Below are 26683 nucleotides of genomic sequence, written 5' to 3' on the forward strand. Positions count from 1 at the left end.
GGGGCGCCCCTCGCCGCCGCCGTCCCCGGTCCCGCCCCGCCGGCCTCCGCGGCTGCAGCGCGCTCCGTGGGGGCGGCCGGGACTGGCCCCCGCCCCCAGTCTCCCCGCCCGCCCCGTCGCCGTCGGGGCCGCGGCGTTCCCCGCGTCCGGGATGCGGCTGGCGGCGGGGTGCCGGCTGCTGGCAGGAGCCGGGGACAGACGGCCAGGAAGGTGGGCTCCCGCCGCCGCCACGGCTCGGCGCCGCCGGCGCGGCTGGGATTAGGCTCCCGCTCGGCTGCGATGCGGAGCGGTGGGGCGAAAGCGGCGGGGCCCAGCGGGAAGGCGCCGGGCGCCGCCGGGCACTAAGCAGACGGCGGGCGCGGAGCCGCCGGAGCTCTCCAGGGTGCTGGGGAGCCGCCCGCCCGCCCGCGGGGAGCCGCGCTTACACCCCCGCTCGCCGCGCCGCGGAGCCTCGCCGATGCCTCGGACACGACCGCTCCAGGGCTCGGCGGCGCTTCCGAGCAGCATGGCCCGGATGAGGTACCTCCGCACCGCTGTCTCGGGATTTTATCTGTGGGAAGCCGCGGTCCTGCTCAGGTGAGTTGTTGTCTCTGGAGAAGCAAAGGTTTACCTTGGGCAGCTGAAGTGCCTGGGACTGGCGCGAAGGCTGGTAACTGTCACCGTCTTTCCTCACCACTAACACCCGGCTAGCTTCGGCAGCCAGAACCTGGGCATGGAAACTAAATGCCTGGGGTCCCTGCTTCTCGAATGACTTTGTAACATTGCGTTGCCTCAAATTCGATATTGCGTTTTGCAGACTGGAGGCTGTGCGATTCCTTCACCTGTTCGCAGCTAGGCTTCCTCTATTTGGTCTGTGAATTCTATCACAGGAAGCAATTAATAATCTTGAAAATTCTTCAGGTGCAAAGTGTCTATATGTAGAAGTTGGGGAAGACAATCTGAGTTGGGAATCTATAGACTTATTTACTATCAGTTCTTTTCAGGAAAGGGGAAAAATCAGGGGTTTGCATTAGGTCAGAGGAGTCTTAGAAAAAAATCATAGCTAAGTGGACAGAGGATACTGTCTACAGAATCTTCCTCAAAAGGGAAAGCATTTGCTGTACCACTGGCAGTCTAGGATTTGTAATATGAAAGATAAATTATAACCTGAGTAGAAATCTGAGGTTCACATGGCTTTTTCAGCTTTCTACCCAGCACACTTTTTCTAGCTAATGCTACTGTATCAAGGCAAACATTCTTTTAAGACAGCTCTGGAAGTGTGGTGACAGCAGGCAAAAATAAACGTGAGCCCTCTATTTAAAGGTGAGGGAAAACTTCAAAAGAAAAATCAGACATGTAAAGAGACAGATTTCAATGTCATCACATATTCACTGCTGATGCAGAGTTAGCCATGCTTGTTATCAACAAACATTCTAGCTCTGAATCACAATAAACAGACTATGGCACATAGCCTGATAATGCCAGACTATTTTAAGAATCACATTGTTACTTGACAAAAATAAAAAAAGGAAACTTAAATTCGAAACATGGTTCTGCAGAGAGAGTTTTGAGATTATGCATGTAAGGAATTTATAACCAGGAAGTTTAAACAGTAACATGTAGTGCTCTGCAATGATGGCACACTTCACGAGTGCTCACAGGATCCTAGCAAATCTTTCCTTTTTGAAGTTAGTTTACTGACCTGTTTTGTATTAACATATGTAATGTAAATAGTTTATAATGTGACTGTAATTGTGCCAAAAGAAAGAGATTTTAAGAAATTGGTTCACATGGTATGGGATTAATTGACACTGAGAGGAAAAAGTAAATGCACATATATTGCAGTTTAACTTTTCATTTGCATTGAGTATTTAATGTTCAAAGTAGATTACCAAATCCTAGTGCAGTGTAGGTAATACAAGCAGCACTGTGTTGTTATTATTCTGTTTCAGGTTAGTTATAGAACTGATTTTTCATCTGTATGCTATTTAAATGCCATCTTACTGTTGAATGATTCATCCTTTATTTTAATGATATAGAAACACATATTACATTCTAAGTGGGGGGAGGGAAGTAAAAAGTGATTTTTTTGAATGCATAGGTCTATTTGCATCACATAATTCTGGACTAAAATTTAGTTGTTTCAAAACGTATACAGGCTTCTTATCTTGCATAAATTCAAATTATTCTGTTTAATGTCAAAAAACCTGTCGTATTGCAATAGCCTGCTGCTCTTAAATTGCCATTTTATCACAGTGAACAAAGTTACTGCGTATAAGGTCTGAGAAAGAGTTCATAAAACTGCTCAGAGTCTATGTATATCTTTGAAATATATCTGAACATAGAGACTACTGGTGACTTTAGGTCTAGCAATAATACCATCTGAGAAACCCAGTCAGTTATGGAGACACAGGAGTCTTTTCCATGCTTTAAAATGGGGGAAAAAAGTGTGGGTTTTTTTTTTTTTAAAGTAGAATATTAAAACCCCTAAAATTCCCAGGCTTCCTGGAGCCATTAATTTTAGTTCTTTTCCAACTTTAGCCTTTTGAAATGCTTTACATTAGAGCAAATGTAACAGGAAAGAGTAGAAGGCTGCTTCCACTCTCTGTAAGATACAGTCTCCAGCCTTAGCACCTATATAACACCCTCAGTGTGAAGATGGATGTACTCTGACTTTCTAGGAACAACCAAACCTTAAGCGCTTCGCTTGCTTAAACACTATGGAGAAAATAATATATCTTATCTTTTACATTGTGCAATACGAAAACTTTTCTGCTCTTCATTAACAAGCGTTCAAGGCTGTGAGAGAAGACTGAAGGAACCCCACAGAAAGAACCTTCAATTCTTGTTGAACAGCCCTGAGATCATTTAAAGTGATTGTTTAAATTACATGCCTCTGAAGACAGACATTGAGTTTTATTTTCAGTACAGGTCAAATGAAAACAAGAAGTATTTTTTTCAGTATAAAGTTACAGGCTTGCTGCTTTAGTGAGCAAATCCTCTGGATTGGTATGCTTCAGAAGAGGAAACTGCACCTGCTTTTTTATATTTTTTTTAAGGAATTCATTTTTCATCCCACATCTAAAGGCTCTTCCAATTGAAATGACTCAAACAAGATGCATATTAGTCATTGTAGGATCTAGTTTTTCAGAAAGACATTGTAGGAAAAGTAAAATGTGAATAGTCTTTCGTAATATTGTGCGTATTTGTACTACATCTTAGATTAATAATATACTTATTGATAATATATTGATTGACTTTAGACATCAAAACCAACAGTTTAAGCACACAGAACTCTATTATGTTTTCAGTGGTATATTTGAGAACTGGGAGTAAAGCTCTAATCAGACACAAAATAATTTTTAAAAAATATTATTTATTAATGGCTGCTTGGCCAAGCCCCAGTGCGATATGAAGAAGTGGGCTGAGGTTTAAAACAAGGAAAAATCTAGGAAAAATAATTTAATGGAGCCTCAATATAACTAATTCACTACCAAATAATTAAAATAAACAGTTCTAGGATACAGTTTGAAGTTATAATAATCTCTGAGTATTCCCCTGTTTTCATTAAAGTAATAGTGTTAACAAGAGTTCCTCTGGATTTGCCTGGATTCTGAGAAGTAATGCTGGAAGTATGATCATATTTGTAGAGTCAACATGAAGATCATATTTTTGAGTCAAATAGTTTTATGACATCTCTCAAACTCCCAACAGCACCAGCACAGCTCTGTTAGAACTACGCTGTCAGGGACTTGCCAAGGACTCTGCTTTCTCCTTGAAGAGCATGGTATAGGTATTTTATATGAAGACCTGTGTATAGGGAAAGCACAGGATAAAAAGGTAGGTGGCACTGTGGAAGTGTAAAATAGATTTTCCCTATATGATATTTCTTTAGGTAGCCATATTAGCTTAGACCATGAATCATGCTATGATTAGATTATTGCCTCTTTCCTTGTTCTATTCACTGCCTCATTGGCCTTATTTTGAAGGAAACAGTGTCACAGAGACAGCTAATTACACTTGGAGACCAGATTCTTGCGGAAAAAACCTCCATGCAACCTAACTTTGGGGCATGTCTGAGCTCACGGTTAACTGATTTTGAAATTATCCTTGCATTGCATTGCAAATTGATTTCAGATGAACAGCTTGAAGAAGCAGAAGTGAATATTCTTTGAGCCAACATTAGTTCCTACAAATAATGAAAAAGAAAAAACAAAAGCTAAAAAAGATTAAATCTGGCATATCATCACAAAGATCTTTGAAAATAAAGATAACTTCAGTAGCTTATTAATATGTTAAGAATTAATACCTACAATACTATTTAAGAAATAAAAGTGTCTGCTAAAATTAGGATGTGAATAAAACAATGTGTGAAAGAAAATGTAGTCATTCAGAATGAGGGCTTTGAGGCACAGTACCTTTCCTTGGCATCCCAGACTCAATTTGAAAAGTTTCTGTGGTATAGATCAGTAGACAGACTCTAGGTCCTAATGAAAAAGATTTGATATGTCTCGGAGAGCAGCAAGGGAAGGGGAGGTGAGCTGAGAGTTCAGACTCACAGCAAGGCAGGCTGGAGCAGGGTCCTAGCAAAAAAGTTTCCAGACCCACAGAACCTGTGCACGAGTAGAGCAGATCTAGCCCAAACAATGATTCAGATTGCAAGGCAAATCTGGTAGTGATGAGATGGGTCTAAGGTCAAGCCAAAATGTCAGGTCAGCAAATCAGGCTCAGGGTCAGAATTAGGAAGGTACAAGGCTGGGTGAAGGTGCACTTTCACAGTAGCTCATCCAGAGATGAAGAGCATCCCCCAGCACTCCCCAGGGAGTTAAAAACAAAGCAAAAAAACCCCAAACAAACAAACCCAACCCAAACAAACAAACAAAAAAAACCACAACACAAACAAACCACAAAGAAAAAAAAAAAAAAAAAACAGTTCCTGAGCGAAGAGGAATGAACCCTTGTTGAGACTTCTACAGCTTTTTATCAAACAGCTCTGCTTCAGAGCTGGGCTACTGCATTATCAGAACTGGCACTGAGCCCAGGTAGCCAAGCCCCTGGGATGAAGGAAGTACAGTCACGGTCTTTATGAAATGTCAAGCAGAGCGTTGGGGTTCCCTTGCAGGATGTTCCCATAGGCATGCATTGTACTCTCCAAAACTCTGACAAAAAAAGAAGTGGGTTTTTTGTGACCAATGATATGTATTTCAATTTCTCTTGTATTTCAACTATATCAGTGAAAACACCAAAATCCCTGTGAACCAAATAGGAGTCTTGTCATAAGTACAAATTCATTCAGAACTTTTATTATCCATTCTTTATTTCTAGTCTTTTAATTGACTACCACATTTACAATTTTGAGAAAGAATTGTGTAGATTTTTGAGTTTATAATATTATAAACTGTCACAAAATTAAATAACAAAGACATTTCAATTAAAAACATGAGTTTCAATTCTTACTGTGCTAGTGACATTTTCTTACTCTGCGACCTCTTATAATTCTTTCCTAGGTAACTGATGCTTACAACAACTGAAAGCGAGTAATATTGGGACATAAGTGCTGCGCTTCTGTATGGCGAAAATGCAATAGCTCCTCTATCAGATTGGTCCTGTCCAGATATCCTAGGAATCATGACAATTAGAGAAAATGAAAATTTTTATAAGATTAGGGCTTCTTATTTTAACAGATTTAGCACGCAAGCTTCAAATGACCTTACTGATTTTTATGTAATAATACATATAGGGAAAGATTCCCACAAATCAGCTTTTCTCAAGTAAAGAGCAATGAAGAGCCCTTCTGTGTGGTGTTGCATCTTCTCACTTCTATTGTTCTTCCTACCGATCTTCATGATGTTTATTGAAAGACTCAGTAAAAGGAGATAGGAACTAAAAAGGACTATGTAGGATATGTAGGTATTGTGAACAGATGGAGCAAAGGGCACCTTTTTGAGGATATCAACTACCAGCAGAAAGGGAACATCTCAGGGAGCAGGAAAAGAGTGAGCTAGAAACCATGTGTAACAAGAATGAAGGACCAAAAACGGGAGAATGAGAAGAGCATCAGGAAGCAGAACATTCTGCACTATAAAGTCAAGAGAAAAGAAAGCAGGAATCTTTGAGATTGCGCTTTTTTGTAGCATAGGCTGTAATAGATTATTTTTATGGCTTCTGAAGCGGTATGATCCATCTTCACTGATGTCTTTAGATGCTGTGTCAATGTGAATGCCAAGTAGTGTGAGTAAAAAGAAAGAATGAAGCAAAAAATACAAACATAGACAGCATGCGATTATAAAAGTATAAAAGAATGCATTTTCTTATTACTCTTCCAGTCAGCTAATGAATTGCTCCAGCATTATTAAACAGCAAACAGGGTGATAATACTTTGTGTACATTGCAGTGGACTTTCTACATAATGAGCACTTCCTATATAATTTTCCTATACCACATAGTACCCCATTATTTCCCTAGCCCTACTGCAGATGTACAAAATAAGCAAGGAAAGGAGAAAGATTCAGGGCTATTTCCCGGTAGGAACTTCCCAAGACCAGTCCTCTACAATACTGGTATAACTGAAGTTTCTGTTCGGTGACATGAAATATTAGCGAAATGCAGTTTCCAAGGAAAGCCAGCTTGAGACAATAGAAAATGTAGAAAAGTTCAAGAAGACTCTGACCTGAGATAATCATGCTGTCACTGATGGGGCTGTTGAAAGAGTGGAGTTCCACAAATAAGTATTGGGGCTGCTGGCTAATACAATTCAATGGCCATAGGAAAAATGCAGCAGATTATCCTGAGACTATTTCAAGTGAAACAATAAAGTGAGCAGAAAGTAAACACAGGAATACTAAATTATCTCACACTGTGAGGCTGAGTTAATTGGTATTAACCTGTATGTGATTCTTACAGCTACATCTAATTTTGGAAGGTTATCATAAGAAGAATCAGTGCAGCTGTGATATTTAAAAGAGCAAACTAGTATTTTTGCTCTTCCTGATTAAAATTCAAGCTGCAGTTATAGCTATATAACCTACTGTCTTAAGATTTTGCCTTTTGTTGCATTCCATCTTTGATGTAAAATCTATATTAAAATAGCTTTGACATAAAAAAATAATATTGGAATATGCTATGCATCTCATCATTGCCCAAGGGTTCATATACTATGTGCAGTTTGCATAAGACTCTACTATGTCTAGAATTTATCTCATTTCTTATTAAATTCTTCTGTCTTTCAGAATTGTGAAAGCTAAAATATAAGCCTAATGTAATCCTAAGTAGCATCTTTGAGGATTCACAGGTACCAGAATATATAATTTCCAAGATTAATTTCTATAAAATGGGCTGTTAACAAATTTGTATGGTTTTTAGCAATTGACTTTAATTCACAACTAACCACTCAGTAAAAATGCCTATTAAAAACAGTTATACCAGCATGGTTTTTCTGAAGGTGGTGGGTTTTTTAAAATTTTGATTACTTTACAAGTTAGATGGTGACTCAGTCCCAGCTTAGGGACTTTTTTGTGAATAGTTGGTTAATAATGTTCTGAGATACAGTGGGAATTGATTATTAAGAAGATCCTGAGTTTTTGTCCTGCTAAGGCTTTTAATTTCATAACATTTTCAAAATTGCCCTGTAGTCTGTTAGATTCAGTGATACACGGGAGGGTCCCTGCTCTGGGCATATGTAGGTTAAGACATATTCATCTGCAGGGACCAACTAAACTTCCAGTTTTGTGAGCAACATGTCAAATGGCTAAGGGTGCCCTACTAGATACGTAAAACAAATGTCACCAAGTGGTAACTTACTGGCAAAAGTACAGTAAAACTTTTCATTTTTTGAGGGAAAAATAAAAATTTTGGCATCATTCATGACTAAAGCACTGATTTCACACAGTTAAATTATGACTAAATACAGTATTCTAAGATAAATATTAATTCTATGCCTAAGCATCTGTGTAACACCTCCATGAAGGGATGCACACCTGACTGATATTTTCCCTGATGCTATTAGGTCAGATCTATTACATCTGACTCAGTAGTATTAGAACTAAAATCCAAGTAGGAAGATTTCAGCATCACATCTGGACTGCATCCTATTAAATACTTTTTTTGAGATTGTACCATTGTACCGGCTTTTCTTTGGTTTTGTTTGTTTGTTTTTGTTTGTTTGTTTGTTTTTTCTTTATCTATCAGAAAGAATGCTTTATCCAAATTACTTTTCTTTTTTTTTTCTGAAAAGAAAAATAAGCAGATTTACTAGAGCTTGCAAAGTTTGTCAGAGTTTGCTCTAACTCTTCATTTGCAAGAGTTAAAGTAAAATAAATTATCTTTGGTTTTCCTTCAGTTCTCACACACTGAAGATTGGATGCTCAATTGTTTTGAACAAGATACTGTGATTTTTTACTCCACAGAGTGAATATGAGATGCATCCACTTGAAATGGTACTACATTATTACAAAATGTACAATACAGTAGAGTACCAGAATTAAAAAAGCTATATGCAACCAGTTTCTGCATATATCCATTAAAATTTTTCCTCCAAAACTTATCCATAAATTCTAACACTGTGCAAATGAACTCTAAGAACATATCTGTGCCTTTAACTATCTTTGTAGCTCCTGAACACAGATCTTGGGATGTAAGAGTACTCAAATTTTCATCTATAATCAAAATGTGAGCACAAATGCACTTGTTCAGATTCTCTAAGTAATAGGGAACAGAAAACAGTATTTTCCTCCTTTGTAACAGTGATGTCTCCTGAAGGAGATGAAGTGTCTTGCAGATAATAAAGACCGAAACACATTCAGTCATGATCTTTCCTTTGTCCAGCACATTTCCAATTTGTTTATATGAAGCTTACAAGACTCAGATTATAATTAAGGGGGTGCTGGATACGTGGCATAAGCAAGGCTAATACAGAAAAGACAAAGCGTGTATCTGAGGGCACTTTCTGTGTCTGCAAAAGAATGTGAGGATGTGTAGTAGACCAGGATAATTTTGGTGGAAACATGAAAGGCAAGCAGCACTGCTTTTCAACCTTCACATTATTTTCTGTGTCTTATTCAGTAAGGAATATGCTCCAGTGCATGCATCAGGAAAACTGGGTGCTGTCGTTATGTAGCATAAATCCTTCCACTCTTCTCATGACCCTGAAGCTCAACCCTGTTGTTCCTTAAAGAAAGTCTTATATTATCATAGTGTTGATTGTAGGTAAAATTAATAAAAAGGAAAAAAAATTATTTAACACATTTATCTCATGTAAGTTAATAGAACTCTTCCTGTCTTACAGAAAATTTCAAAGCACTGAAAAGTTTTTATTGCTTTTTCAATGCATAGAAATAATTTTAAGTTGCAGAAAGCAGGAAAAAAAATCTCTGTCCATTCTGTGGAGGAGATGTTCAGATATATATATTTTTTTAATTTAAAATGCAAGACCCCACCTTCAGTTCCCATCAACATCAAAAAATATACTGTGTCTGGCAGAATAGAAAGGACAATACACAATATTCCCCCCAAGCTTGCCAACACTTCATTAAAACAACATTGAAACAGATATGTTTCTGTAAAAAATCTATTTCAAGAAATCAGTACTTTTGTAACTAGAAATATTTTATCTTAACTGAAAATTCTTAATCACTAGTAATAACACAGTATTTACACTATAATTAGCTGACTAATCAAAATAAACAATTTAATCTGAAGCATTTTGGGAAAGAACTTCATATAGCACTGAGTTCTATTTACTGGTAAGTTTTTACTTGTCTGGGCTGTAGTCCTCCTGCTTGTTGAAATACTTTATTTTTAGGTGAGTGACTCTTAAGCTATATTCAGTTTTCTCTTCCTGAACTTACATCTTATCAAACTCATTTTGGAGAAAAAGTCCTATCTTCTGAACAGCCATCTGACATGCTCACTGCAGATACAGGACTACACTGTTGTACTGATACAAGCAGTGCTTCCCTAAGGCAAATGGAATAATGTTTAATTGAATTGTGCTTCAGTCTTCCTGAACCCTGGGTTTTCATTCCAAGTGGAATTTTGATCTAGTTTTGATAAACCCCAGCCATTTCATTGTATTATACGAATTTCTGTGAAGATTTTTTATGAAGAGTAAAAGAATTGTTTGAGAAGAAACATATCAAGTAACTCCAGTTTTCAGTTTCAGTTAGTCTTCAATTCATAGAAGCAAATTTTTAAAGCAAAATAAGACAAAGGAGGAACAGAAGACTTGTAGCATTCTAAATGATCATTAATTAGGATTACAATAAATATCTTTTTTCTACAGATGCACACTTCAGTGGACACTGTTTTGTTTACAGTGAGTGAGAGTACAGCAACCTCATGGATGCAAAGGAAGCTGATGGGGCAGTGCCACAACAACAGTAAAAAATCTAGGCAATTAATTATAAAAAGAAATCTCAGTGATATGTAGCTCTACAATTTAAAGGACATTTTGGGATGTATTAAAAACATAGAATCAACAAAGCAGTTGCAATCTGTAGAATTCAGTTTTCAGTATTCACAGATTGCTCCTAGATCTGGGAAGAGTCTGTCTTGGGAAACAATAGTCTGCAGTTTTTAGCCAGGCAATGTCTCATTTTAATCTCCTTTCAATCTAGTGTTGCCTCATTGACATCAATCGAATTACTATTCATTGCGGTGAAAGACACCAGTCAGTTCCTCCACAATTTCAGTTGGTTAGAGGAATCATTCATTAGTCATAAAACCAAATGTAATTGTTCAGTTCTGACATACATTTATAGAAGGATTTCTGGTGTTATAAAGGATAATATTACGAAATTATTTTACTTGGTCATTTTGCATTCTATCCATTACTCCAATAACTTTTCTCCATTATTCAATTAATACACAAATTAATCTTTATAATCAGGTAGTAATTCAAGTTCATACTACTATAGAGTAGCGATTTATGGTTTCTATTTTCAAAGATATTCTATTCATTTTAGCCAAGTATTATCTGTCTAAAAACAAACAAACAACAACAAAACCAGGAAGAGTTAATTGAATTTTGTTAAGATCTGACTGTTGTCAAGAACTTAGCCCATGAATTATGTCTTTGGAAGAGTCAGACATTTGTTAGGATTTGAATATCTGAAACATTCTCTACTCCTGTTTGAGTCAGATCTTTGCCCAAAAACATAGCATAGAAACTAAGACCTGAGTTTGGAACATTTATAAAAATAAGGTGTACAACAGGCACAAAACACTTCTAAGGAAGTAAGTGCTTCTGGGAAAACAATGAGCAAATACTCAGATTAGAGCAATAATTCACAAAATATCTTAAGAAAATTCACATGGTACATAGCTAAAATTGGCAACAATAAACTTGTCTTAAACAAGAAAGCAAAATTAGACAGGCAACCCGTAGCTTATTCAATGTATATCTTAATAGGATTATGAAGAATGCTGTCAAATTAGTTTTCTCCCTTTAACCCAAGTTTTTTTGTTTTAAAAGGGTGAGTAGTAAAGCATTGTGCTTATATATATGCACAGAGTCATAAACAAAAAGAAGTATATACTAGTTTAGCCTCATGTAGAATATGAAGTCCTTTGACCCACAGAATGGTGATCAGGTCAGAGTGACTTAATCAGAAGAGTTAAAACCACATTACTCACTATTTTTCCTCTCTGTTAAGAAAAGCCACAGCAATCCAAACCTTTTTAAACTATAGTACATAAAGTAAAAAAGCTATAAACATATATAATTTTACTTCCATGACAAACAGGACTGGAGAAAGACTAAGGGCTAGAAGAATTCTCAAACATATTAATAAAAGGGAAAAAATATGACACCATAAAGCTATCAGAAACATCTTTGCAAAATACTTTTAACCATTGCCTAACCTACAAATACCACTAAAATGCCAAGTTATTTCAGTCACTGAAACAGAAAAATATTTTTTTTCCAAATCCAAAAGAAAAAACGTTTTTGATACTTGCACTGAAATGCAATCACATATACTTTTGATTGTTGTTTTCATTTCAAACCACTAAAATAGTACATAATGGACAATTAATAATCTTAAAACAGAAAATTATTGTTTGTTGCACATAAAAATTGTTACTTTGGCTGAAAATGTGTCCTGATGTAACTCTGCTTAAAATTAGTCTGACCTTTTGAACTCATTTAAAATAAGAGGACAAAAGGTCAACTAGAAAAATGTAAAATTGTGAAAAATCAGTAGAAAAATCTCACCTGTCAGAGAAAATATTCAAAAATTCTCCTGGGGGCTTTTCTTAGAAAACACCTCTTTAAAATCTTGGTGATACAATGCTTCTGCTCCTGCTAGTTGAAGTGACAGCCTTTGGCAAATGTGAACTAAGAGTTCTGTGCTTCTCTCTGACCTGATAAAATTATTATTATCTAAAACATTGCAGGATGTGAAAATCTGTACTTTCATTGCATCAGGAATTGACAACTTCATGACCTACAATAAATAAAAGAAATTTCATCTTCAGTTAGCAAGCAAGACACTATTGTCAGTTTTAACAGAAATAGTAGAAAAATAATTTGGAATCTCAGTCTTTTTTAAGACATTGCAAACTTAATACTTTCTCCTTCATTTGCTGTCTTTGGGTGTAGCACATAACCCTTTTCCATTACTCTTTTGCCTTTGGAAACTCACTTTTTTTTTTTTTTTGCCTTTCAGAAGGAGATTAATTTATTCACAAATAAAGCTCAAGTAGAATTATTTTCATGCTGGAATAGAAAGGAGTTGGAAGGAAATTATCTCCTTGCATTAACCTTGATCCATAGAAGAAGGTAATGTTATCTAATTCAGGCATCTAAATTAGGAGTTCTGTTACCCCAGGATCCCAATGTAGATAATGTAAAGAGATTGAGTCTTTCAAAAGATAATTCAGAGAAGGAGCTCAATTTTGAGTCTTGTTTTGCTCCTCGGAAGAAATTCTTTCTGTGTGAATCTGAATGGGACAGTGGTTACAGCCAACTGTGTATGACATTTCCATGACTCCTGTCTTTGGCCCCAGTTTTTCATGAAGCAATATTGCCTCCAATAAGAGAAATCTATTTATTTTCTGGTTTCTGTGAAGGATTATAATTTTCAGTAGACCGAAGAGATTGCCTTAGAATTTTATTGCAATTTTTAAAAATATTAGCTTTAAACGTATTTCCCCAGCTTTCTGAGCTCCCAGTCCACAGTATTTGACTTATCTGCAAGACTTTCCAAATGTAAAATTGTTTATTGGAATGAAAAGCAGAGAATTGCATTTCTCTTCTGACATCTGAGGTAGCAAGTTTAAACACATCACACCTCAGAAGAACATGTCATGCTACTTGACTGAACAAATGCCTTTTAACAGCAAACTGCAAAGATTTGGGGAAAACTTCAGGAAACAGCTTTACTCACAAAAAATCAGGCTAATTAGTATGTTTATGCTTTACGTTGACCTTTTTTTTTTCCTAAAATTGAAAGCAGTTCTTATTGTTCTGAAAGAGCAGGATTCATTTTGGTTCAAATATGCAAAACACTTTCATTTGAATGGGCTTGGGACCTTCAGTGGTCCTTCTTGTCAACATTTTTTGTTTGTTTTAAGCTATCATAATCTGGAACATTCTTCTCTCAAAAAGGTACTTTTTGTCAAGTCTATATTAATCCTTGGAATAACGTGCAAATTCTATATACTATAAACTCTGATCCTTTTAGTTATTTTCCTACTTTAATGAATAGATCAGCGAATTACATATACTCCCTTTACAACAACAAAAAAAATCTTCGACCTCTTCAAACATAAAGTTAATTTTCTCCATCAGTCATACAAAATACATTTTACTGAGAGATCTGTATTGCACAGAAAAGGATTTAAATGCTGTCTTCATACCACAAAATCTTACTGCCACAATTTTCAAAATGCAATTATCAGACACCACCTATTTGATAATCATTTCATTTTAGCAGACATTGTTAATGATATGGTTATATGGAATATTTTCTGTTTTAAAACTAATGAATTCTATCACTTTTACTGACAGTTACAGAATCAAGGGAAGTAGTCATGAAATTAATTCACCTGTCATTGGTGAGCCAAAGAATAAGTACCAACTCAGATTAATTTACTGAAATGCTTTTGTGTATTGGTGTTTGTGAGAGCATATTGGTTGGCTGCAGGTTTTGCTTTCCTTATGAGTGTGTAATTAATTTCCTTGAGATTCTCTGCAAAGCTTTTTAACGTTAAGTGCATTGAAAACATTTAAACATCAGCTGGAGAGAATGGACCACAAACACAAGATCAAATTGCTCCAGGGATTTGGCCACACTTGCTGTCTTAAAGAATAAGCTAAATCATGAAATGAAGGAGCTATTGGACCATCCTAATGCACGCAAAGCATCCTGTAACAGCTCTGTAGTATGCATTGCAAGATGAAATACAAAATTTCTGCCTCTCTGAATGGCTAGGATGTATTGTGTTTGAGACAAAATAAATAATTTATGATCATATAAGAAAAATTAGCAAGCCAAATATGACAGTAACTTGGTGTTAATATAAGATTTTCAAGATAAAATACATAGGTAGTTTAACTGTGGAAGGAAGAAAATTAAGATACCATCTAATTCAAAGATTAATTGCATTAATTGTATTCAAAAGTAAGTTAGTGAAACAACACAACAGGAAGTGATTTTTAAGAACCCACCTTGAAGATGAAACGTTCAAAAAAGAGAGGAGAAATCAGTGAAAAATAGGACTTCCTGTAGCACACAGAGAATATAAAAGTCTGAAAATCAGTATGATTGAAATTACTTTTTAAAATATAACTTTTAAAATAAAGCATATATAAAACATTTTCATTTGTAAAGTTCATTTCATTTACTTGTGCTTTGGTAAACAAGTGCAGAATTTTGGGGCAGATAAAAAAAAAGAAATCTTACGAGTAAGAATATAGTGGTTCTTCAAAAAAACATGGGAAAGTAATCTGATTTTTGTAGCTTTAAATGTTTCAGAAAAGGAAACATTTGTGAAGATTGTGAAATTCCCTTTGAAGAGTTTTTCTCAATTGTTTTGTTTTGAGGGAAAGGAAGAGAGAGCGGGATTTTCTCTCATAAACATGCCTACTTTAAATAGACACTCCAGGAGCACAGATTCATGACCCATGCTTTCTCTTGCTAGCTAAATTGCCAGCTGCTAGATGAGATCTCCAATTTAAATTCGATAGATGTTGGTGCTCTGACTGCATAGCTGTGTCAACTGTATTTTTTTTTTCAGAGTTCTGTACTAGTAATTATCTTAAACACATGAAAGAATGATAATGCAAACATATGCACAGCAGTGGGGTTAGAAGTGAGTCCCATCACTTGCAATCACAGTCTGTACGTGCCACAGAATCCTAATCTCTAGCTTCATCTTGAAACACAGCGCTTTTCTACCTCTACTCAAAGTGCTAAACTATTCTCAAACTGAAGTGTTTCAGTGATTGAAAACATTTTAATTTGTGATCTAAATTTGTCCCTGGCCTCTTCATATTCATGACAGTATTATAATTTACCCTAAAATTCTTTCCTCCTTGCAGATGCATGTTACAGGTAGAACATTAGCTCATTTTTTCTCAGTAGTAGTCAACCTCTGATTTTTAAGCTGCCTGTAGCTTCTGGGCAGAACAAGTGCAGTTTCCATTCCAGAACCTAATTCTATACTGCGCAAGGAGCTGATGCTCAGGCAACCACTGGGCAGGTCAAATATCCTGCTGTTAAAGGAATTGTGCAAAATGGGCCAACATTGCCAATTGTAACCTGCAACGCAGATTATAGGTTACAGTACAGACATCTGCAAGCCTGCAACGCAGCTCCACCATAGAAGGACTCTGAGAAGACACCTTTCTCCACTTTGAACTACTCCCATTGCTTCCCTTCCTTAACCTCTTCAAGTCTGTAATGTGTCTTTTGGCAATCTGAAGATTTTTGCATGAGATTTGTAACGTCTACTCTGAATTTAGGCTGCTTTTCTATATATCATAGGTCATTCCTTTTCTCCAGGCTACCCATATATGAAACACAACACCTTTTTTTTTTTGCTAAACTATGTCTTCCAGAAAGCTGTACTGCCTTGGCTGATACAGTTTGATCCTCTGTTAAATTATCTTTATTATTAAAACTGTCTGCCTGATTTCCCATCTGAATTTGTTTGTCTCTCATTGTTTGTCCTCTGCCTTTCTTCTTTAGATAAATGTCCATAATTTTCTGCCCCTTCGAGGTATTTATACACTTCAATCATGTTATTTTTCAATCTTCTTTTTGATAAACTAAGCAGATTGAGCTCTTAAAGTCTCTTACCATAAGAAAATTTCCCTCAACTCTCAGATCATGTCTTAGTGGCTTTGTTCAGTATGTTCCCTAATGCTTTAACGTCCTTTTAAAACTTGGACATGGAATTTGATGCAATGTCCCAGAACCGGTGTCATGAATACCTTATAAAATAGTAAGTTAACTTTGTGGTCCTACTCACTTTTTCACTCTTTCCACACCAATGTATAACACACTAGTGCAGTGAGAACTTGACCACAACAGTGCTGAGTTGTTCAAGACGAATTCTGAATCCTTTTTCAGACTCATCACTGTCTCCAACTCTGCCCACATTCCAAATTCATATAACTCTAAATATCCTTTCTTTGTTTTAAACTGTTCTACTTAAATGGTCTGAACTTAAGAAATTGATTTATTTTCTTGCCCTTGTCAATATTTATAACCCTGTCATTTTTTTGCAATTCTTAGCTTTAATCGATGATTTTGTATTTTCTTTCCAGACCATAAATGTCAGTGCTGAACACCATTCTTACTACAACTCCCTACAGCACCTTTTTTTCTAGAATTTGTGATGTGTATGCTGATTTAAGGAAACCACATGTTGGCTGTACCATGCTCCTTCTTACAGTCTAGGATTTATATCCCACTGTAAATGTCTTCAGCTTGACCTAACCAGTTCTTACTTAAATATGACTTTTGGTAGGTCATGCACTGTCAGAGATCTGTAATTCAGGATATTTTAGCATCTCAGTCCATGAAATTTCAACTTGACAGTCTTCAAGGCACGATGCAAAGCTCACCTCCTCTCATTTTAGGTAAACACTAATTTAACAGTCAGAACAAAAATGGGCGTAATTATAGTTTTGGTGATTATAATCTTCTTTTTATATCTGGTTTTGTATAACAGCTTATTTGGAACAAAAATTCTTACCCTAATGTTTGATGGTGTAAATTCAACCAGTCACAAATTATTTTTTTGAATACATTGTTTGACAACGTTTTCTATTATTTTCTCTATTTTTAATCCACTGCTTTCATTAACAAATTTATTTTTAATTGTTTGGCAAGACTTAATTTAACTTCTAAAGATGTTCAGGACACATCCGGAAAGTCAAATAAAGCACTGCTTTAGATCTGAAATTTGAAGATGGTTTAAATCCTTATAACTGTTAGCAATACTTACCAATAGCTCACAGGAACAACACAGAGTGACTAACAGGGATACCATTCCAGCTGGTAACACTTCCTGGTAAAATATTAATATACAAGAAGACTGAGAGGTTATCATCTCTCTGAAATAAAAGACTTCAGCAATGGGAAGCCTTTTTTGCTTTTGTCTGTGAACAAAAATGTGCAGCTTCCCCTCTCAGTAGTTTAAAGTTGCGCAATGACTTCATGCTAACCACAAGTCTATTGTAGCATACTTCTGAATGCACCATAGTATAAAAGTTTTGCTGATATTAAATTCTTGTAATTCTGCCTGTTAGAAGATACATGCATGAGTTATTAAAAAAAAAAAAAAATGCAACAATGCAACAGGTCAGACTAAATCCCCTCTGGAGGTACACAAAGCTACTCCTGGGGTTTATGCAATAATTTTGTGTCAAGGAGGAAGCAACGTGCATTAACACTGAAAGGACCTACATTCATACTTCATGAAAGGAGTGTGACCTTCTCTAACCACTTAGCCAGAGGCTTATTTTTTGGAGGCAATGTATAATAAAACTGGAGAAACCTTACCATGCAGAATAAATTTTTATGTTAATTTGTAAAGAGAAAACCCCACAGTTTGCCAGGTAGGTTTTCCTAAAATCCTTCCTAAAATCCTTACTAAAATCCACTGATTTCTCAGGTTTTACTATATAACCAAGTCTCACTCATTTTTAACTCTATAAGTATTCCACTATTCTGTTTGGATAGATGAAATTATTATTTGTCCAACACTGTGCTTGAAATACATGTTTTCAATTAAAGGTAGTTTGAAAGGGCAGAAGTCCGCAGTGCTCTATCATCTTTTATTCAGCAACACCAAGCTGAGAAAAAGGGAAAACGTTTCTTGAAGAAATATTTAGTTACAGACGACAGCTGATTTCTAAAATAAAACTTGCTTACACAAAATGTGTTAGTTATGCTGAATATATTGTTTTCAGAAGCAGGCAATAAAATTATTCAAGATATTCTGAGACTTTTAACTGACAAAGAAATATTAATGATGCTATCATACAAAAAAGTAAATACCACTTTGAGAAAATACATAGTCAGTGCAATTACTGTTTTTCCTGTTCATCATTAGTTACTTTAATTTAAAAGTACGCCATTCCACTGCAGCCTTTAAAAGTAAAAACTACAAGAACAACAAAGATTTAGAAAAAGTTCAGAGAGTGAAAAAAAGGAGAAACAAACAAATTCTCCATTCAGAGAAATTGATTGATATTGAAGCTAACAATATGCCTTTCTATATTTGTGTTCTGGATAGTTTATTTATATGCAGAATAAAAAAAAATAGGGGATATACATTGTGTAGTGTAGGAATTCTATATATCCTACAGAAATGTAACTTTTTTATAGAAGAATAGAAGAAAGAAATCTAACTGTTTACGTATGTACACACATAGTAATTTGACTCTCCTGCCTTGCAAATAGATAAAATCCAGTAAAGTGTAATTGTACTTGCAGATTTTATTTGCTTTATAACCACATATGTTGTTTTATAGAAATATAAATGACTGCGAGTTGAAATAATGTGATAAGATAAATTCTTCTTGGGAAGAAAAATAAAGGTATCCCCAGTCTACACTTATTATGGCATCTGCGTACACATATACCTGTATGGAATTTTTCCATTTGGAACTCCATCCACTGGTAGCAAGCAAAGTTCAGCATTGGCTTCTTTTATGAGATATACAATTCCTAACGTTTTTACATTATTCCCTGTGTTTATTTCTAAATGAAGGCATATTTAACACTCCTAAAAGAGTTAACTGGTATTAATAGGAGACAATGAAGTGGGTGAGAGATTCACATTCTTCTGCAATAGATTTTTGACTAAAAGTCAGCACAAACAGGAAAAGCTCTCTATCTTTTACTTGAGACTGCAAAATCCATGGAAGGTTTTAGCTGCACTATGTATCACAACGTTACTTATAATTCTATTTGCATATATATTTACTGAGTCTGTTGTTTTCTTCAATGTGTTGTCCAGAGTCCAAGTAAGAGTTCCACAACAATAAAGAGCTTTTTCTTCAGGTTCATATGACTGATCATAGTGCTGATACTTTTCTCTCTTGGCATGTGTGGAACGCACTTTACAATGTCAGTGAAAGTTCTGCATACATATGGAAAGGAGGCTATAGGACATGACGTTTGCCATATGGCCCTGAGATGAAAATTTTGCCCTAAGATAGTTTCTTCAGTAAGTTTTGCGGTTTTTGTTGGGTTTTTTTGTTTTTTGTTTTTTTTCCACTGCAGCAGTCACTTTCGTTTTAACAGAAAACAAACCTCGAAGACCATGCTGAAGATTACCATTTGCCAAGAGACTGTTTGATATGTTGTATTATGTTTAAATGTCAACATAAAACATTGGCTGAACAAAAATTGAGATAGTACTACTATTCTGTGAAGGATCCTTACTACTTTTTTTTTTCCTCCGATCTAGGCTTCTATTACACCACACGCAGTTAAACAGACCAATCTCAGAGTAGACTCCAAGTTATAAGATTCTACATGCACCGCTATTTGTGTAGATTACATTATTTAGCTCTGTGATAGTGGATTGATTACTGTTGACTGGCAGTGTTATTAATCTCCAGAAGTCCCGAGAAAATGGTAACAACAACCTACAATGATGCAGCTTAGCAAATTAAAATTAGCATATAAAATGACAGATACAAAAAGAATTTACTGTTTCCATTTCTTTGCTACAACTACTTTTGAAGCATAACCTAGTTTGAAGGGCAGTCATAGCTTTCCTGTTTTCCTGTTCATACAAGAAGGAACTAAAGGGTTTGACTGCATAAAATCAAAGTTTCTCTAACAAAATATTTTGTTCTGCTTTTATGTTTGTTTTTCCTTGCTGTTAGCTTGGTGGCCACAAAGGAAACAGACAGTGCAAGATCTCGGAGCATGCCAATGTCACCATCTGATTTCCTGGACAAGCTCATGGGTAGGATGTCAGGCTACGATGCAAGGATCAGGCCAAATTTCAAAGGTAATTTCAAACCTAAACCTGCAGATTTTCAGTATTTCTACTGACACAAATGCAGCTTCTGAAACAAACATGAAAACAAAGTACATTCACAGAAAAAAAGTGCTTACTTTTGCCTTTCTTTGCTATGACAATTCATTTCAGTAGTAATATACCTTATGGCTAGATTTGAATTGTCTAATAGGGCTTGGTTTTGTTTTTTCTTTCCTGAAATGCTTGTTAGTGGATTCAAATTCCCACCTTGAACTACCATAGCCTAAAGCATTCCAGAATGCAAGTTCCATGAAAGAGAGGCCAAATCCTTATATGCGCCTGATCCTAACTGAAAGGGCGAGTGTGTTAATGACATGACTATCAAACTCAAAAGAGCTGATCTTACTTACCCAATTTATCACCAAATTAGATTCCTCCCTCCTGTGCCACAGTTCTGCTTTTAAATGACAGAAGGGACCATCTTTCCTCTTGTTCCTTTCTCTGTTCTCAGTTCCTCACCAAAACTGCTGGTTCTCAATAACTGGAATTGTCTCTTGGGGTCTGACTTTTATGCACTTATCACAAAGGAGATTCAAACAAGACAAAGGAGATCCAAAGACTATTGGGAGTCCAAAGCTTGCAATGCACTGATTACATCTTGGCAGGGTCTTCATGCAAAACATATTATCCAGACTCAGGCATGCTAAAGTAGAGTATTTAGTGAAGGACTATACAAAATATATTGTTATACAAATATACAAACTATTATACAGACAAATATTTCTAACTTTTGCAGTCTGGGAAGTTTAAGTAAAATTGACTTTTATTAGAATGCAAAGAGTTCCAATAATACAGCAGAACTATATTTAATTCTATTTCTGAATCTTTAAATCAAGGTATTGGTCTTTAAACTCTCCAGAACATAAGGGGTTTTTTTCAAAGAATAAACCTATTGTGACTAAAAATTATATTATCCTTACTTTGCCTCAGCTGCCTTCTATTATGCCTGTCTTCTTGAGTCCAAGAGATTCTTGTAGCTCTAACATTTCACTATAAGGTGGGATTTACTCCATGTTTACTACAAAACTTTTCCTTCAAGCAGACAGGCCTTCCTCATCTGAGTCATCTGTCATCGCCTTTCCATCTTAATTCTTATTCAGCATTACATTTTATAGTTTTTTGTCGTCTCCAAGTCCCAGAAACTTAAGTGGTTATGACTCTAAAGACATTACTATTTACTGGTTTTGCCAGAATTTGCCCACAATGATTCATAAAGACCAAATAAGTCAAATTTTGTCAAATTACTTCCTCACCAGTAAGCCATAGACAGTTAGTGCTGTATATATAAACTTATTACCCAGGATTTACTGCAGCTGGAAAGGCTTTGCTTTTAATAAGTAAGTTATCAGTGCTTATATTTCTCAGATAATGACAAACGTACAATGGAAATTCAAACACACAGCTAAGATTTGCAACAATGATCAATATCCCTGATGGCCATACAGAATAAGTCCCCTGCCTTTCCTTGCCAGAACTATTCTGAGGAATGTTCCAGTTCCTGGCTTCCTGGAGGGTTAATGTATCAAAAAGTACTTACAAAGTAATGCAAAACACTGTATTTCTAAAATTACTTTCTTACATGAGTGGTAGCTGTTAAATTATTTTTGCTCCTTATTAAAGTTGTCTTGACTTGTTGCCACAGTATACTCTTTAACACGCAATCTGCAGGTTCAAGTTAAGGTAAAGCTGTGCTGGGTAGAAGACGACCTCAGGCAAAGCCTAATAACTGCAGTTTTTCTTTTTTTTTCAAGTCTCCTGAAGTGCTACAGACAAGTGCTTAAAAATGAGGAGCTTACAGCTTGTAAATTGCTTTGGAGGCTGGATTTTGGAGTTTGTCATGGACACTAAGCAATCACAATCTTCTAATAGGGCTACAGTGAAGAACAGGCAGATGGTTTACAGATTAGTGAATTCAATACAGTACTTCTTGAAAGTATGGTTCAAAAGACTTAGAGCCTTGTTTTGTAACTGTTGAAATTTAAAGAGACAAAACCTAATTTGACATTGTTCTTTTTCAAAAAGTGCACATTCTAAATCTTCTAGACAGCTATGCAGTTTGAACAAATCTGCCCAGAATGATTCAGATCTATCACTAAGAATAAGTATCTCCTTAAGTGACTTTGCCACTTTCTGGTTACTTTTGTTAGTCCTCGAAGAAGTGCTGGGGCTTAATGCCATTTTGAATTTTTAATCTGGCAACAGTTTTAAAGAAACAGAGTGATTATTAACAAGATAACTCAAGTAAGCATTTAAAAATCATTAGTTCTTCCAATAAAATTCTTACGTAGACAAGATTTTTAGTTGCCATCTTTTTGTCATAATTAATTTTGGTCAAAAACACAATCTTATATATTTTGCCTGAGTGTTCTGCTTTTGGCTAAAGAATTCTGCATATCTGTTCTTGTTCAACAGAAATAACAGAGAAGACTGTTGGTATTTATTTAGCTATGGAATAAAACAGAAAATTAAGAACTCTTGTAAAATCTTTGTTCCTGTTGCAAAATATTTTTATTGCCAGTATATCAAACACATAGCAAGGTCCTTATCTTACTCAGCTGTTCCATATTCCAGACTATATCTGTTCCTGCAAATATGGGAAATACTTCACTGTCTTTCAAATTTGGACACAAGTATGTAATCCATATGTGAAAATTTTCATGGCCTGAAGATGCTCAGAACTACCCTGGTGCAGCAGAGGTGTTATATTTTTAAATCTATACAGTCCTGATTGTACCCTTTGATAATGATCTATTACCAAACACTATTCAACAATCATTAGTTTAGGAACTTCTTAAGCCAGAACTTAACTGAAAAAAATAATATAGATAAATATGTTCTTCTGATCAATTCTAGAAACTGTTTATACTTTTGACTTTTCCAGTATTGTACAGAACTAAAATCTTCATGTTTTGGAACAGTGAAAAGCATAATTTTTTGTTTCCTTTGAATTTGGTGACTGTTTTACTTATTTTTAGTGCCATGTGACATATTGAGAAATTAAGGAAAATTATTACTTCCTTTTGATCTGTACAGATTTGTGTACTTATATATCAGTCCCTACTGTATCTCTTTTCCAACGCTAAGAGATCTGCTCTACTTGAGCTGTTTCGTGTGGCAGCACGTCATAGAATTTGTGATCCTTGTTTGCCTTTTTTGACATCTCCTTTCTCCCTAATATATCCCTTTGAGGCAGACAGAGGACAAATTTTGGAGTATTCAAGATGGAAGTTCATTATCTGTTTGTATGGTAGTCCATTTTTTAAACGTATTTCTTTGCATTCTCCTTTTTTTATTAGCTACAGAACTTGCCTCCAGAAAACCACCCATAATTAATCTAGCCTCTCTTTCCTGCATGGAAATCATTCATTTGGAGCCCATCTGTAGGAATGTATAGAAGGGATTATTTAGCATTTGACCGACAATGAATTTCATCAAACATTTTATTGCTTGATAGCTCAATATATTGTGATTTTTCTGCATCTCTTCACAGTCAGCTTTATATACAACACCACTAAATAATCTCATATCAGAAGCAAAATTATATTGCCATATCTTCCTTTCTAGGACATCAATATCAATCTGAAAAGATTCAGTGCAGATCTGTAATTCAACTCATCAACATTAACCTCGCATTTTGAAAACTAGTTATTTATTCCTAACATTACTAACTTTAAATGAAAAGGCCTACGAAAGGAGTGTCTCTCACTTCATCAAGATTCGCATCCTTAAAAAGCCTTCAACAAAAGATCACATTGAAAAGTTTTTGAAACTCCAAATATATTATTTTAATTAATTTTATATTACAGTTTAAATTAACATTTATTTAATTAGTTTGTCTTTGTCCACATGCTCATCAGGTCTCTCAGAGCGCTTCAGTAGGTCTGAGACATGTTATTTCAACAACAATAATATTAATCCATATCTCTTACTCATAACACTTATCATTTATACCAGTTTAGCTGGTACAGAGGTAAGGTTTACAGGGATAAAGTTCATTGTCAACGTCATCCACCATCATATCTGGAGTCTGTTTTTCTTTTTTAATTCGAGTTATAGGTCCTGGACGTGGCACACATTTCCACTGATAACAAAACTGACACATGTGACAGCTGACTCAAAGTGATTCATACTTTCACAGTTTTGCAAAGATTTTTATAATATCTGGCTTGATATCACCTCAACCTGTCAGTTTGTTCCTCTTCATTTAGTCTGAAATGTCTTCTATAGTCTACATAGAAATCTTCCATCAGAATAGCTCAAGTATGTGACACAGCTTGCAATCGGAGACAAACGCTGCTACAAAGACTTCATTTAGTTTTTCTGCTCTGACCTTCTTCATTTTCATGGGTACTTTCATATCTTAATCATCATCTTTTGACTTCACCTTCCAGATCTTGGCAGGATTCTACTTTTAACACCTTGCAGGTGGTTATCATTGTTAGCTTTTCTGCCTCTAGCAAATTTCAGCTCTATTTTTTCCCCTCTGTCTTTAATTTATGTTCAACTTGCCTGAATTCCTGTGTTTGAATATGACTTCCGGTTTTAACAGCTTCATTTCTTCTTTTTTTTGACCATGTTTTGGGAAGTTCCTTTTACTCTCAGCACAGTATCTTTGAGTAATCTCTAAACAGTTTGAAAGGTGTTTTTAACTTATCCCTTCATGTTCTTTTTAACAAGCTGTTATTAACTATGTTTTTGTAATGCTGCTTTTGAAATTAAGCATCAACACTGTAGTGATGTAGGGCTTTTCTTTATAAAAACGACTATGTTGATATAGCAAACTTACACTTTAAAGCATAATACTATTTTAAACAAGACAGTATCATACCAAATTTGAAATGCTGACAAGTACTGCAACATGAAAGTGTTTGAAAGGAAAGCTGCCTTGCAAATAAATTATCAAACATAGTCAGGAAGTACAATTTCCTCCCTGACAGTTTTTAGTGACTGCCTTTGTTCTTCTCCCCTGCTTTTGCTTTTTCTCTTGATCCTTGTCAGGAGTTGTCAATGTTAGGCTTTTACTAGATTCTAAGAAATATAGGGTATGCTCAGCAGCTCTAAACAATTAATCAAATTAATCAATTAGCCAAATTTTAAAAAGTGGAAAAAAATAGTGTCAAAATGATTGCGGAGTGATACCTCCTTACCTGAGAATTCTGCTCCATAGCTGTGGTCTTGTGTATAATGACTGAAGTACATGTGCTGCTTTTTTGTTGCAATTGCCATATAGCACTTCAAAGCAAATATTGCCTTGAGGAAAGAAAACTGGATGTTCCAAGTTGTGTCCTGTTGACAGAATTTGTAATGGCCGTTCTGATTCTTCAAGTATTTAATATTAAGTTCATTGGTCACATTAGATTTTGCTAGTTGCAAACCACCAGCTCTGGCAGAGCAGCTTCTTACTTCAGTGACCCTGAATAATAAATATTACATAAGGGTTTGTAAGACTAGTCCTCAAATTCCTGGTATAGATCTTTCATTATTAGTGACTGATAATACATGCAGAAAGAAATTAGGTTCTCCAGTGCTGAAATGTATTATTGATACTAGAATATCAAGGTCAGGATGGTAACAGCAAAATGTGATGGAAAAACTTTGTTTCTGCTGTACACAGACTGACAGCTGTAAGAAAAAAAAAAATGGAGAAAGTAGCATACTCTACCAGAATGCCATTTTTACAGAGACGTTCAGAGAAATAATTTCAAACCCTTTCCATGAAAAGATGATTCATTTTTCAGTTATCATGACTGCTCTGCCACTACTGATGCTTCACAAATGCAAGATAAAACAGAACAACATTTGACTGAAGACCCATGGTAACAGAAAATTCAGTTGAAATGGATTCTTAACCATTTTTTTGATTTAAGAGAAATAAGAATATAATGTAAGCCATTCTCCCCTATCCACATTTTCCAGTAAGTAGCAGAGATAAGAGCAGCAATAACCTGTTTCTGTTACCAGTGACGACCAATAGTATTAAAAGCAGTGGTCTTGAGTGAAAAAGGTCACTCTTTCCCCTAATTGTTGTAAGAAGTCTACTAAAATGCATGTAAAAATATTTTTTACTATATATTTCAAATGGGGTGTTGGTTTTTTGAGTAGAATCATCTGTGCAAGTTTATAATAGTTAACTTTTTCTGATTCTGTGGTTTTCGTGGGTTTTTTTTTGTTGTTTTTGGTTTTGATTTTTTTTTGT

The 26683-nt window shown here is 35.6% G+C and overlaps 1 protein-coding gene and 1 long non-coding RNA gene across 3 annotated transcripts in view; one reads left to right on the forward strand and one right to left on the reverse strand.

Moving 5' to 3' along the window:
• GLRA3 (glycine receptor alpha 3) overlaps positions 1-26683 on the forward strand; it is an 87943-nt gene continuing 61260 nt past the window's right edge. The window contains exons 1-2 of one of the 2 annotated variants that reach the window (XM_065061322.1): positions 1-576; positions 20330-20457. In XM_065061322.1, the coding sequence (XP_064917394.1) occupies positions 458-576; positions 20330-20457 (247 nt within the window). In that variant the 5' untranslated portion in view covers positions 1-457. The remainder of the gene's footprint in view (positions 577-20329; positions 20458-26683) is intronic. The other variant, XM_065061323.1, reaches the window with a different exon arrangement.
• Positions 525-26009, reverse strand: LOC135579358 (uncharacterized). The gene is made up of 4 exons (XR_010472257.1): positions 25635-26009; positions 17434-17496; positions 14648-14702; positions 525-12422 (listed from the first exon to the last, which is right to left on the reverse strand). It is a non-coding gene; the product is annotated as an uncharacterized LOC135579358 (long non-coding RNA).

The sequence above is a fragment of the Columba livia genome, chromosome 4 (assembly GCF_036013475.1).
Source record: "Columba livia isolate bColLiv1 breed racing homer chromosome 4, bColLiv1.pat.W.v2, whole genome shotgun sequence".
In the NCBI taxonomy this organism is placed as follows: Eukaryota; Metazoa; Chordata; class Aves; order Columbiformes; family Columbidae; genus Columba; species Columba livia.